This window comes from Heterodontus francisci, chromosome 31 (assembly GCF_036365525.1).
Source record: "Heterodontus francisci isolate sHetFra1 chromosome 31, sHetFra1.hap1, whole genome shotgun sequence".
Lineage (NCBI taxonomy): Eukaryota > Metazoa > Chordata > Chondrichthyes > Heterodontiformes > Heterodontidae > Heterodontus > Heterodontus francisci.
Window position 1 is genome coordinate 37,851,510 of NC_090401.1, and position 12,210 is coordinate 37,863,719.

A 12,210-nucleotide genomic window follows, 5' to 3' on the forward strand; every position below is an offset into this window, starting at 1 on the left:
ACATCAATAACTCTCTTGGCTGTCTGTGATTTTCCACTGCTTCTGATCCAAAAGAAGCGGCTTTTATAAAAACAGGCCAGGGCCCTGACGCCTGCTTTAAGATGTTACTTTAAAACAGGGCAAGCGGTTGTGCTTAACTTAAGAAAATGCAGGTGACTCATGGGAGAGTATGGCCAGATCTTGTAAATGTCAAATAGTGTGCTGTGAGTTTATTTTTCATGCAAACTTATTGGACTGTGAATATTTTAGATGTTCACAATTTCCTCTGCGTATTTGTTTTTGTAAGTTCATATTTGGCATTGCTCATTTGTTTTAGATTTTCACACACTGCATATATTATTTTAGAGGTTCAAATACAGTGCTGCACACTTTGTTTTAATCACTCACAAGTACTATGTATTTGTTCCAGATGCATTGACACTGCACTGTATATTTTGATTTTGGTAGCTCGCAAACTGCACTGTCCATTTATGTAGGAAAATAGGAATATAGGTCACCTGACATTTTCAGGACAAGAGATTGATAGATTTTTGTCAGGTACTGTTATCAAGAGATGTAAAACATAGGTAGGTAAATGGAGTTGCAGTATAGTTCAACTGTGATGTAACTGAATGGTAGAACAGGTTTGAAAGGCTGAATGGCCACCTCCTGTTCCTATGTTACACATACTGCATTGTACAATTGTTTTAGATTCTCATACCCTGCCCTGAGCCTTTGTTTTAGGTATTCATGTACACTGTGGACCAAAATTACTCTGCGTAGACAGAGTTAATTGCCACATTCCCACCCTGCCTCCCCATTTAATAGATTTGGAGGATGCAAACTTTGCACTTTCTGAAAGCTCTGAATCTGCACTCACAACCAGACCTTCAGACAAATAAGTTTTGCTGCATTCACCTATCCAGCAACCACACAATGGAGTCAGTTACATACCAAGGATGCAAGTGTGCAAATTGCATCCTCTCTTGTCCCATTGGTTTATATGGTTCATAGGTTGCTGGTCCTGGGTTTGTGTCATTTGAATACTTCAGGCGGATTGTCTTGGATCTAAAAGAAGAGACTATGGTTCTTGGTGACTCCCTGGTCAAAGAATGGTTGACTCTGTAATGACCTGGAAAAGAATTTCACAGCTGATATAGAACATTAGTGGTGACAAGCAGAGACCTGTAAAACATTTGCGGTGAAATTAGTATCTTTATTGCAACAGTATTTCTTTAAATAACAGGATTTCTAGTTATTCTTTTACCAAAGAGTTTAACAGAATCAAAACATCTCACTCTGGAAAAAGCTACAAAAAGCTGTCCATGTGCGAAAACAGGACTAGGACTATAACTAGAAATTTTATCAAGAGTCTGGCCTTGTCATAGAGAGATACAAGCACTGAAACAGGCCCTTCAGCCCACTGAGTCTGTGCTGACCAACAACCACCCATTTATACTAATCCTACATTTAATCCCATATCCCCCTACCACATCCCCACCTTCCCTCAATTCTCCTACCACCTACCTACACTCGAGGCAATTTACAATGGCCAATTTACCTATCAACCTGCAAGTCTTTGGCTGTGGGAGGAAACCAGAGCACCTGGTGGAAACCCACACGGTCACAGGGAGAACTTGCAAACTCCGCACAGGCAGTACCCAGAACTGAACCCGGGTCGCTAGAGCTGTGAGGCTGCGGTACTAACCGCTGCGCCACTGTGCGGCTTGTGACTTGTTTATAGTCATATAATATGTAAGTTTAATTGGGAATGGTTTTCTCCTGAGTTGAAAAGGCAGGTTTACATCTGATAGGTTCAATATTATTCAATAAACATTCAAGTCCTTGAAATCTGCTTTTTATAATTTCAGCGTCTTTCATCAAAGAAAACAGCTTCCTATCTGCCAATCTTGGTCCAGGACAAAGTCCTTGTTTGGGATTCAAGTTTTACAGCAACATTATAACTGCTCCTTCCATAAGCTGAATTTTCTTCTCCTGCCGCTGAGAATGGTGGCGGGCGAACACTGCCCATGCCGCTACGATCTACTGCGCGGCAGCCCAACATAATAAGTCGGTCGGGCCGCACCGCCCCAATCACATGGTGGGGGCGGGCTCTGTGACGCCAGCAACGGCGTCAGTTGCCTGTGCGCAAGCGCTGGTGCCATTTTTAAAGGGCAGCTAGCCCTGCTGCTAAATTTAAATGTCTAAAGCCCTACCCCACCCAATGCAATGCAAAAACACTATCGCCCCTTCCCCCCCAATAACACTTACATAGTTTCCCTCTCCCCCCACCAAAACACTTACCAGCAAGACTTGACTTCCCTCCCCTAACTGTTCAAAGGGCAGAGGTCACCCCTTCCCCCTTTGCCGACACTATTAATGCACATTTGGCGCCATAGACACCCCCCTCCCCTCCCCCCCCACCCCACCTCCCCACTACACTGAAAATCATTAGTAACCCCTTTCCCCACCTCAGTGGCCCCTGCTTTCCCTGGATGGGCAAGTGAAGGTGGGTGAGTGCCAGCCACCGCTCAGAAGATCCCGGGCAGCAGGTAAGATTGGTGTGAATTGTATTTAAATTTATTCAGGTACCTCATTTACATATGTAAAGCCAGGTCTCGTCACCCAGCAGCGGGGGGCCGCCATGGAGCCTCGCCGTCGCCAGGAAGATCAGTCCCGGCACTCCCGGCGTCTGACTCCGTGGCGGGCCGCTGTCAGTGCAATCTTCTGGCACCCCCCCGGCGACCGATCCAACATCAGGACCTCAACAAAATCCAGTCCCTTAAGTCTAAGTTTGTGCAGTGGCATGCCCATTGGAGTTAGACTGTGCAGAAACTCTGGAGGGTATAGACTGTTAGCATCTTCTTCAATGCTGATGTATTTTTTAAATTCACCTGACAGCTTTTCAAAAACATTTACATTCAAATCTAGTGAATCTTCATTTTTATCACAAAGAATTTCTTTCCAATAGTAAGTTGTTTCAAATAATTGCCCCTGCCATTTTGCCCCACTTAACCAATCCCAACATTGCATCCACCCTTCCCATTCCACCCTTTCCATGCCATCCACTCCCTCCAATGCTATTCCATCCTGCCTGTGCCATCCCTCTCATGCCATCCCATCCCATCAGTCCTATCCCATCCCTCACAGAAACAATGTCTCCAGTCAGGGTAAAAGCAAAATACTGCAGATGCTGGAATTCTGAAATAAAAACAAGAAATGCTGGAAATACTTAGCAGCTTAGGCAGTATCTGTGGAGAGAGAAACAGAGTTAACGTTTCAGGTCAATGATCCTTCATCAGCACTGAACTGATGAAAGGTTGTCAACCTGACACATTGGGCTGGATTTTCCCGCAGGCTTTGGGACCCCGTCATTGGGACTGATGGGGATCCCGAGTCCGCACTGGCTGGCAGTGAGACCGGCTCAACAATCTTCTGGGAGATGGCCTCCTAATTGATGGCCTCAACATGAGTTCTGATGAAAGGTCACTGACCTGAAACATTAACTTTGCCTCTCTCTCCACTGATGCTGCCAGACCTGCTGAGTATTTTCCAGCACTTTTTGTTTTTATTTCAGGCTAACATTGTTATTGGGTTCCCCTTACCTTCCACTGTTTTTGTTCTCCACCAACCCCAACCCCTCCGCCTCTGTTGGCAGCCACACGTGCATCATACGCTCCAGTCCTCCAAGTGCCCCACATGCTTCAGCATATGCCAGGCACTGCTCAGAAAATAAACCCACCAACAGACCTGCCCCTTAAACTGGCCAGTCAAAACAGTCTGAACAGACAAAAACCAAGTACTATTATTATAGATGGTACAGTTCATAATACAAAACAAATGTTCTTCACTATTTGTGAGCCTAGACAACTGCAACAAAAGAATCGTATTGTACAGCGAGCTATTATCAAAACTAGGAAAACTCTTTTGCCTATTGCATTGCTTTGTTACCTGAAGTACATTGAGAGACCAGAGGTAGATTATCTTGCTCAACAACCATGGGCTGGATTTCACCAGCCCTCTGGAGACCGGCTGGGAGGCAGGAAGGGTCGTAAAATGGCGGCGGAAGGCATTGGAAGGGAAGCCAAACTTCTTCCCACTGCCACGGTATATTCTCAGGGGTGGCAACCTCAGTGGTGTGTCCGCCCGCCAACCAGAGGCGGGCGCCAATTAAACCAATTAATTGCCCAATTATCAACCACTTCCCACTCCCACTGGCACATGAAACTAAAAAATGTACCTGGCCTTTGAGGGTGCCTCAACATGAAGGCACCTTCTTCATCTTCCTGCAGCCTCAGCAGCGACCACCTCTAAAAGTGACATTGCCAAGGCTGCCGAGCTGCCAACCCTATGACTGGGCTGGCAGCTCTGGGAGGTGGGCCACCATCCTCAATTGGGTGGTGGTCCTGGCTGCAGATTTTTAATTGGCCATCGCCAGTAAAATGCAACCCAGGGTTCTGCCATCCGTCCACTTTTGGTCCCAATGGCAGGACAACCCGGGCTTTGAGAAAAGTCTGGCCCAATTCACTTCATTGACACAGAGGCACTAAATATAGACTTCCCAAGAACTAATAAAAAGAAAACTAGAAAATTTGCACTGTACTCCTGGGATTTTTTATTGACTTTCCAATAATGCAGATGAACCACTATAATCTATGTATCTATGTAAAAGGCCAGCAGCATAGATAAAAGAGTGAGATATAACATTGACAACTTAGTATCACTTTGTACAAATTACAGACAATTTTGTGTTGTGAGCTTCTACCTACAAAGAACTGGATTAAAACCACACAAAGCAACATTTGCATCCAAGAGAGAGAGAGAAAAGGCTTGCATGCAGTCAGTGAAATTTGTATTATTACTAAGACCCTTGAGGTGAAATGAAAGTTGTCTAACTCACTTCACTACCCTATCCTGTTTCCACTTCAAAAAATATCCACAGAAGCGTTTTTGTTGGTGATTTAAGGAGAGTTTTAGTTGATCAGTGGAAAGAAGCCAAAGATATTTGTCCTAAGTTCAGTTCTCCCCACAGCTTTGCAGTTCCTTTCACTGACCCAGAAATAATATAGAGCAGCATTAACAAAAATAAGGGTGACTTATTTTCACACATAAATGATACTATGAAGTAATGAAGTTTTGTGACAAAAGATCCACTTCAGTTTTAGCAAAACTGATGAATATGGAAGTGAGCCAAAACAAAAAAAAAGACATGCAAATCAAACCTATACAATTTGATTGCAGGACAGGAATACATGCTGTGGATCAAACGTTAAATATTATTTTTAACTAACTTCCTCAATGGCTCAGCTTGTTTTTCCAGTAAGGAACAATGCAGTCTTGTCATATTCATTCGCAAAGCACCTAAGCGCAGACTATTTCCTTGTGTTATAGGATGTGTGTACTTACATGGAGAGGGTACCTTCAGTGTCCCAGGTGGAATCATGTCTCTGCTGGTTTTTGATAAAAATACTGATTCAGCGGAGACATTATTAGTTTTCCCAAGATAAACATGAGAAATCTGTGGAAAGAGTTGTAAATATTACATTGAATTCCTTCTGTGAGTTTCTCTTGGAGAGCTGGCACAAGCACAATGGGCTGATTGGCCTTTTCTGTGCTGTAACCATTCTATGATTCTATGATAATATCAATGTTCACTTTGCATTTATCTATATAAACCCATCAGTGCAAGAATTGCAGGGAATCTTCTCTCCCCCCTCACCCCCCCACCGCCCCATCCCTTCCCCCATGTTGGATTCTGCAGATTAGAATAATGGCATTATGTCATTTTTTTCTTCAGAAATAATCCTTTCTCTGGTACAGAAGCCAGTCAAATTTTCCTTAAGCAGACATGAATAATTGCTCACAGCAAACATGGCTGCCTACAGTTGTTGATGTTTCATGTGACAAAATCATATGCCTACTGTTACAGATTTCAGGCCTCCTTTCGATACTCTCTCAGGGTCAGTGCTACTGCTCTCTCCTAATAGCTTTGTCCCTTACAGAAAAAAGAAAGAACTTGCTTTAATACAGCACTTTCCACACTCTCAAAATGTCCCAACAGACTTCCCAATCAATGGAGTACTTGTCACGTTTAATCACTATTTCAATGTTGGGAACTGCAACAGCCAATTTGTGCACAACAAACATAAAGTATAAATATTGGCCAGCATAGCAGAAGAACCCTTCTCCCCTTCTTTAAATAATGCCGTGGAATCTTTTGAGCAACTGAAAGGGCAATTTAATGACTCTCTGAAAGATGGCACCTCCAACAATGTAGTACTTCCAAAGTACTACATTGACGTATCAGCCGAGATAATTAAGAACAGGATGTTACCTTTGCTGCCCAAGATATAGTCATGATAGTGTGACCCAGGTATTATTATAACAGTGAAATTCCAAGTTAGATTAACCAGGTACTGTAATCACACATGTACCTCTATCTGCACGTCCCTGAACTTCTGAAAGGTAGACTGATTAGTAAGATAAGGCTGAAGGTAAATTAACAAACTAGTTTATTTTGCAATTGTTAAGCAAACATGTACAGTGACACTTTTAATAAATCTCAAAGCATTTCAGCTTCATTCAGTATCACACCTTGTAACAAATGAAATAATAATTAAATATGCCCACTGTCCCTTCTAGCAGGCTAAGTACCATGTTGCTGCTTAATAATTCCACTGATTCTGATCAGTTCGAAGGAATTCTGGCTTGCTCTCTGTCTGTCAATCTCAATGGATTGTCTCAAAAGATTGCCCCAAACTTGTGTATTGCACTGGCCAATAGGACTGCCAATTTAATCAGCTACTGCCTTCCTAGATGAGGTTACTTCAACGGTATCTTCTGCTGTTCTTAAATGAATAGGTCCATGCTGACATAATATTGAGTCTGGATGGTTTACAAGAAGTTTTACCCAATTTATATTGTCTCAAGCTGAAGTGGTATTCACGAAGCATCATTGAATAAAATGGCTTGTCTGGCTTGAATTCACATCTTTCTCTAGCCTTATGTTGTTAGGAAGATTTTAAACCTTTTTGTGAGTTAAATTAGAAACTATTATTCTCCTATAATGTATACCAAGATCCTTCAGTGCAGAAATAATCAGAAATCCTGAAATGTGACACGTACTTTGGAAGTTACTTTTACAATTTTCTTGCACACACCAGTACATTCCCCACAGTGTTGTGTGTATGTCCAAGATTAACAATGAGTTGTATTCTCTCTCTGTGCTTTTGCTCTGCTCCCTCACTGGTTACCTGGGACTGTCTGCAACTATCCTTGCTCTCTTACTGCTCCTGCTGAATTGCTGGCTGTGGCTCAGTTGGTAGCACTGGCACCTCTGTTCAAGGGTTCAAACCCTACTCCAGAGACTTGAACATAAAAATCTAGGCTGACAATCCAATGCAGTACTGAGGGAGTGCTGCACTGTCACAGGTTTTGTCTTTCAGATGAGATGTTAAGGCCCTGTCTATTCTCTTAGGTGGATGTAAAAGATCCCCATTTCAGAGAAGACCAGGGGAATTATCCCTAGTGTCCTGGCCAATATTTATCCCTCAACCAACATCACTAAAAAAATAGATTATTTGGTCATTATCACATTGTTGTTTGTGGGACTTTGCTGTGAGCAAATTGGCTGCCGCGTTTCCTACATTACAACGATGGCTACACTTCAAAAATACTTCATTGGCTGTAAAACGCTGGAGACATCCTGCAGTTGTGAAAGACACTGGGCGGAATCTTACCAGCTGCGCGGAGTTGGCTTTGGTGACGTGCGAGGAAATTTTGAAAAAGGCACGTTGGGTCAGCGACCTGACGCGTTCCCACCTCCAGGCCGGAAGCAAGTGAGGAATGGAAGCGGCCACCTGCCCAGCAGCAGCAAGTAGCCAATTAGTGCCAAATAACTGACACCTGGACCAAATTGGGGACACCGCCACGATCCTACTGGTGGTGGAGGGGCCCCATGCTGCAGGCGAAGCCCAGCATGTCCCTGGAGATGGCTTCCCAAGGAGCCAGCAAAGCCTCCTTTATTTATTCCCCCACTTCCAGGAGCTGCTTCTGCTACAGGGCCAAAGCTGCAGCCAGATGCCATCTTCACAGGGCGCCTTCATCTTCAGGTACCTTTGTGTTCTCCTGCCTGCCACAGCAGTAGCCGCCTCTCCCAGTGCGGCTGCCAGCAGGACAACATTGTGGGTCCTCCCATTGGTCCAGCTGGGTTCATGCCCTGCCCACTGTCCTTAAATGGACAGGGCTCCTGGAGGCGGCCTCTTAATTGACCACCTCCAGTAAGATTGGGCAGGTGGGCAGCCAGCGGGGTTGGGGCCTGCTTTTGGAACTGACCTCTGAAATTCATTAAAGGCAATAAGATTCCACCACTATATAAATGCAAATTTTTTTGGCGGCTTTGTACTTTTTACTTAATAACAAAATAAGGGGGTAAAATTGAACTTTGGCAATAGTACAATATTGACCAGGTCAGTTCCTTACTGTTCTTCAAATAGTGCCATAGAACCTTTGAAATCCACCTAAGAATGGCATACAGGCCTCGGACAATACAGCACTCCCTCAGTACTGTACTGTAGTGCCAGCTCAATTATGTGCTCAAGTCCGCAATGGGGTTTTAACACACAATTTTCCGACTCAGAGGCGAGTGCTTCTAACTGAGCCAAATAAGCCTAAAAGGACTTTAAGTCAGGAAATTAGTACACAAATTTAATGTTGTATTGCAATGATAGACACAATATTAGACTACCAAAATTCACTGTCTCCATTCCCAACGAGCTGAGCTTCATTTACTTCTTATCCATATCCTTTTACCTGACTTTAGCCAGAATCTCTGTTGGCCTCTTTCACCTAATATGCCATGCATCTATTGCAGGGAGCTGTTTCTCAAACGTGTTGTGTTTTGTGTAGGGCATGTCTCCATTAGGAGTGGGTAGGGTATCACAATCAGTGCATAACAGTTAAGAGCTCTGGATTGGTCCATGTGAGTGAAGAGGGAAATCAAACACGGGGGAGATGATTCTGAAGCAATATCTTGAAACCACCTCGCACCCAATACATTTCAGATATTCCAGCAGACATTTTGGGCTGAATTTTCGCCAAGGAGACGGGAAATAGGAGCTAGGTTTGTTTTCGGGTCAGAAATCTGTCTCGGGGGGTGGGGGTGGGGGTGGGGAAACTGATTAAAGTTAGGATTTTCACATGGGTAAGCCCTTAATTGGCATGGAGACAGGTTCCCCGTCCAATTAAAGGCAGTGGGCGGGGTCTTAAAGCTAGAGAGCCAATCAGAGACCTTTCAGCTTCAGTGGAGCACCCGACTGCAGCACAAGGTAAGTAATTGAAGGGGGGTACCCCAATAAGAAGGTGCCCTCTCGGCCACTTCTTAAAAACTTTAATTAAAAAAACTGAAAAAACATCCAGGCTACAACTGTTGGGGAGAGGGAACTTGATATAGGATGGTCTTTGCCTGTATCTCCAGACAGGCAGGGAGGGCCTGTAGGCCTGCCAGGAGAACTGCCACCCCAGCCTGCTGCTGGATTCCCATCTCCAGGTAGTTGATCGGCCCCCATCGCCATTGCATCGGGGAACTGGAGGCCAACTGGAAAATACCAGTGGGCCTCCTAATTGTCTCTTTAACAAGGCTCTTAATAAGCCTAATTGCCTACCCACCTTTTGGGGGCAGGTGGTCTTCCTGAACCCCGAACTCGACCCCGCTCCAAAATAGCCGCCGTTGGGATTGGTGTCCCGAGACAGCATTAGGAGTGGGTAGGGTATCACACCACCCGGCACTGGTATTTTCGAGGGAGCTGAAAATTCAAACCATTAAGCAAGTTGTTATGTGCCACACTGAGGGCTTCAGCAATTTTGTGGCATCTTGAAGCTAATTATTTTGGCATGCCCGACCAAATTTGCCAGAGAGCTGCGGTAGATTCTGTAGTAGGTCTATCCAGGCTTTGGAGGGCATCAACTCTTTGCTGCAAGTATTTCTTCTGCAATGTTTATGCTTTCTGACATCCTATGTGACGGTAACCATGGTGAACTAACCCTCCTCATTCTTCTCATTCTGTCTGCAATGTTTCTAAAGGTTGACCACACAATCCTCCCCCATCGCCTCTCCTCCACTGTCCAGCTGTGCAGGAGTGCAGCTGGTTTCATTCCTATCTATCCATTTATAATCAGAGAAACACTTGCAATGGCTTCTCTTCCAGCTCCCGCATTGTTACCTGCTGAAATCTCCCAAGGATCTATCTTTGGTCCCCTATTACTTCTCATCTGTGTGCTGCCTCTCAGCACCATCATCCAAAAATATATCAGATTCTACATGTCCGCTGATGATGCCCAGTTTTACTCCACCACCACCTCTGTCTATTTTCCATTGTTTCTAATTTGTTATGCTGCTTATCCAACATCTAGTCCTGGGGGAGCAGAAATTTCCTCCAATTAAATATTAGGAAGTCCAAAGCCATTGTCTTCGGTCGCTTCCACAAACTCTGTTCCCTAGCGATCAATTCCATCCCTCTCCCTGCCCACTGTTTGAGGCTGAGTCAGACTGTTTGCGACATTCTATTTGGCCCTCAGCTGAGCTTCTGACCCCTTATAATCATCATTACCGAGACCACCTACTACCACCTCCATAATGTCACTCATCTCCGCCCCTGTGCTTTACTATGTTAAGGCACTATATAAATGGAAGTTGCTGTTGTTGTTACAAGGTTGTACATAAATAAAGTAAAATGTAACCAATGAAAATTCCATAACATTTCACTGTTTTTAATTTGTTTTTCTCAGAAGAAATAATACATGATAATCCTTACACAACTGCAATATCATGGTCCAGGAATGGTCTGCATTCTGGTTAAGCGCAAGAAAGTTAATTTGCAGTGGTTGGATAGCTGAAGAAATAAAGACCAGTGTTTTCCTATCCCAGGCTGAAATCTTCAAAAAAGACTAGTTATTAAAGCTGAAGCTTTCTTAGTCTGTACAGCTCAATAGTATCACACAGTGTATTAAGCCATCAGAAAAGCAACAACAGCATTTTTACTTGAATAAAAATATTACCTCTGATTGTTCCCAACAAAAATTTCACATACACATAACTATCTATAATGTACACTGGAAAGAACTCAAAGAAATCAATGTAATAAACAACGAGCTAATTTAATTCTCCATTTGGAGTGTATTGTAACATAACCCAGACTGCTTCACTCAATCGGTAGCTCTCAGATGCTTGCTCCATTTATAGCAACCTTTCAACTATCTTGAATTTCACTACTCACATTATACTCATTGGGACCTGGTGTCCACCTTTTGGGATCATCCACTTTCATAGCAATGGGTGGCTGGAACATACTGCTGTTCCCTATGTGATAGTCTGCCTTTGACAAAAATGGAGATGGAATGTTGTATGCATTTGCTCCTGGCGTCTGAGAATTTTTTTTCCGTTCAAGGCGGCGTGCCTAAACAGTGAGCAAAAGGGAAGGAATCTTATCATGGAACAATGATGAGAGGAAGAAAACAATCTGGAAAGGACACAATGCATTTCAGCTCTAACTATGGTTCAGATGCAGATTTAGCTCTATCTGGAATCAATTAAGACTTCCCAAGCAAATCCCTTGGATGATCAGTCAAATGCAGTTTCTACTATTTTTCTATTTTACAGAGGCTGTTTGCACAAAGACCCAACCATCTGCAGAACAATTAGCACAGAGTAAAAGCTTACCAAACAAGGGCAGAATATTTTCCTTTGTATCACTATTACATTACAATAAGAAAATTAAAAAACTCACTTTGGATGCAAGTCCACCCATTCCTCTTTTGGAGAAAGAGGTGCTAAAAGTTTCGATTGGCCCATGACTGTGATCATAGTAACCTGGTCCTGGGTTTTCACTCTGTAAAAGAAAGTCAGTATAAAAGCTTATTGATAAAAACAGTAACATGTGAGATTTTTGTGTTAGTGGACGACCATAGCAGGAAATTTTTCTTTTATTCGTTCCTGAGATGTGAAAGTCACTGACCAGGCTAGCATTTATTGCCCATCCCGAACCACCCTTGAGAAAGTGGTGGTGAGCTGCTTTCTTGAACCACAGTGCTGTTAGGCAGGGAGTTCCAGGATTTTGACCCAGTGGCGATGAAGGAACAGCAAGATCATTTGACGTCAGGGTGTTGTGTGGCTTGGAGGGGAACTTGCAAATGGTGGTGTTCCAATGCATCTGCTGCCCTTGTTTGTCGAGGTGG

General features: G+C 43.7%; 1 protein-coding gene across 4 annotated transcripts in view; it reads right to left on the bottom strand.

Moving 5' to 3' along the window:
• The window catches only part of stpg1 (sperm-tail PG-rich repeat containing 1), a 61,572-nt gene that overhangs the window by 11,182 nt on the left and 38,180 nt on the right, over window positions 1-12,210 (bottom strand). For all 4 annotated transcript variants that reach the window (XM_068010942.1, XM_068010941.1, XM_068010938.1 and 1 more), the window contains 4 exons: window positions 11,763-11,864; window positions 11,253-11,432; window positions 5,386-5,497; window positions 934-1,111 (listed from right to left, as the gene is read on the bottom strand). In XM_068010942.1, coding sequence (XP_067867043.1) covers window positions 934-1,111; window positions 5,386-5,497; window positions 11,253-11,432; window positions 11,763-11,864 — 572 coding nt within the window. The remainder of the gene's footprint in view (window positions 1-933; window positions 1,112-5,385; window positions 5,498-11,252; window positions 11,433-11,762; window positions 11,865-12,210) is intronic.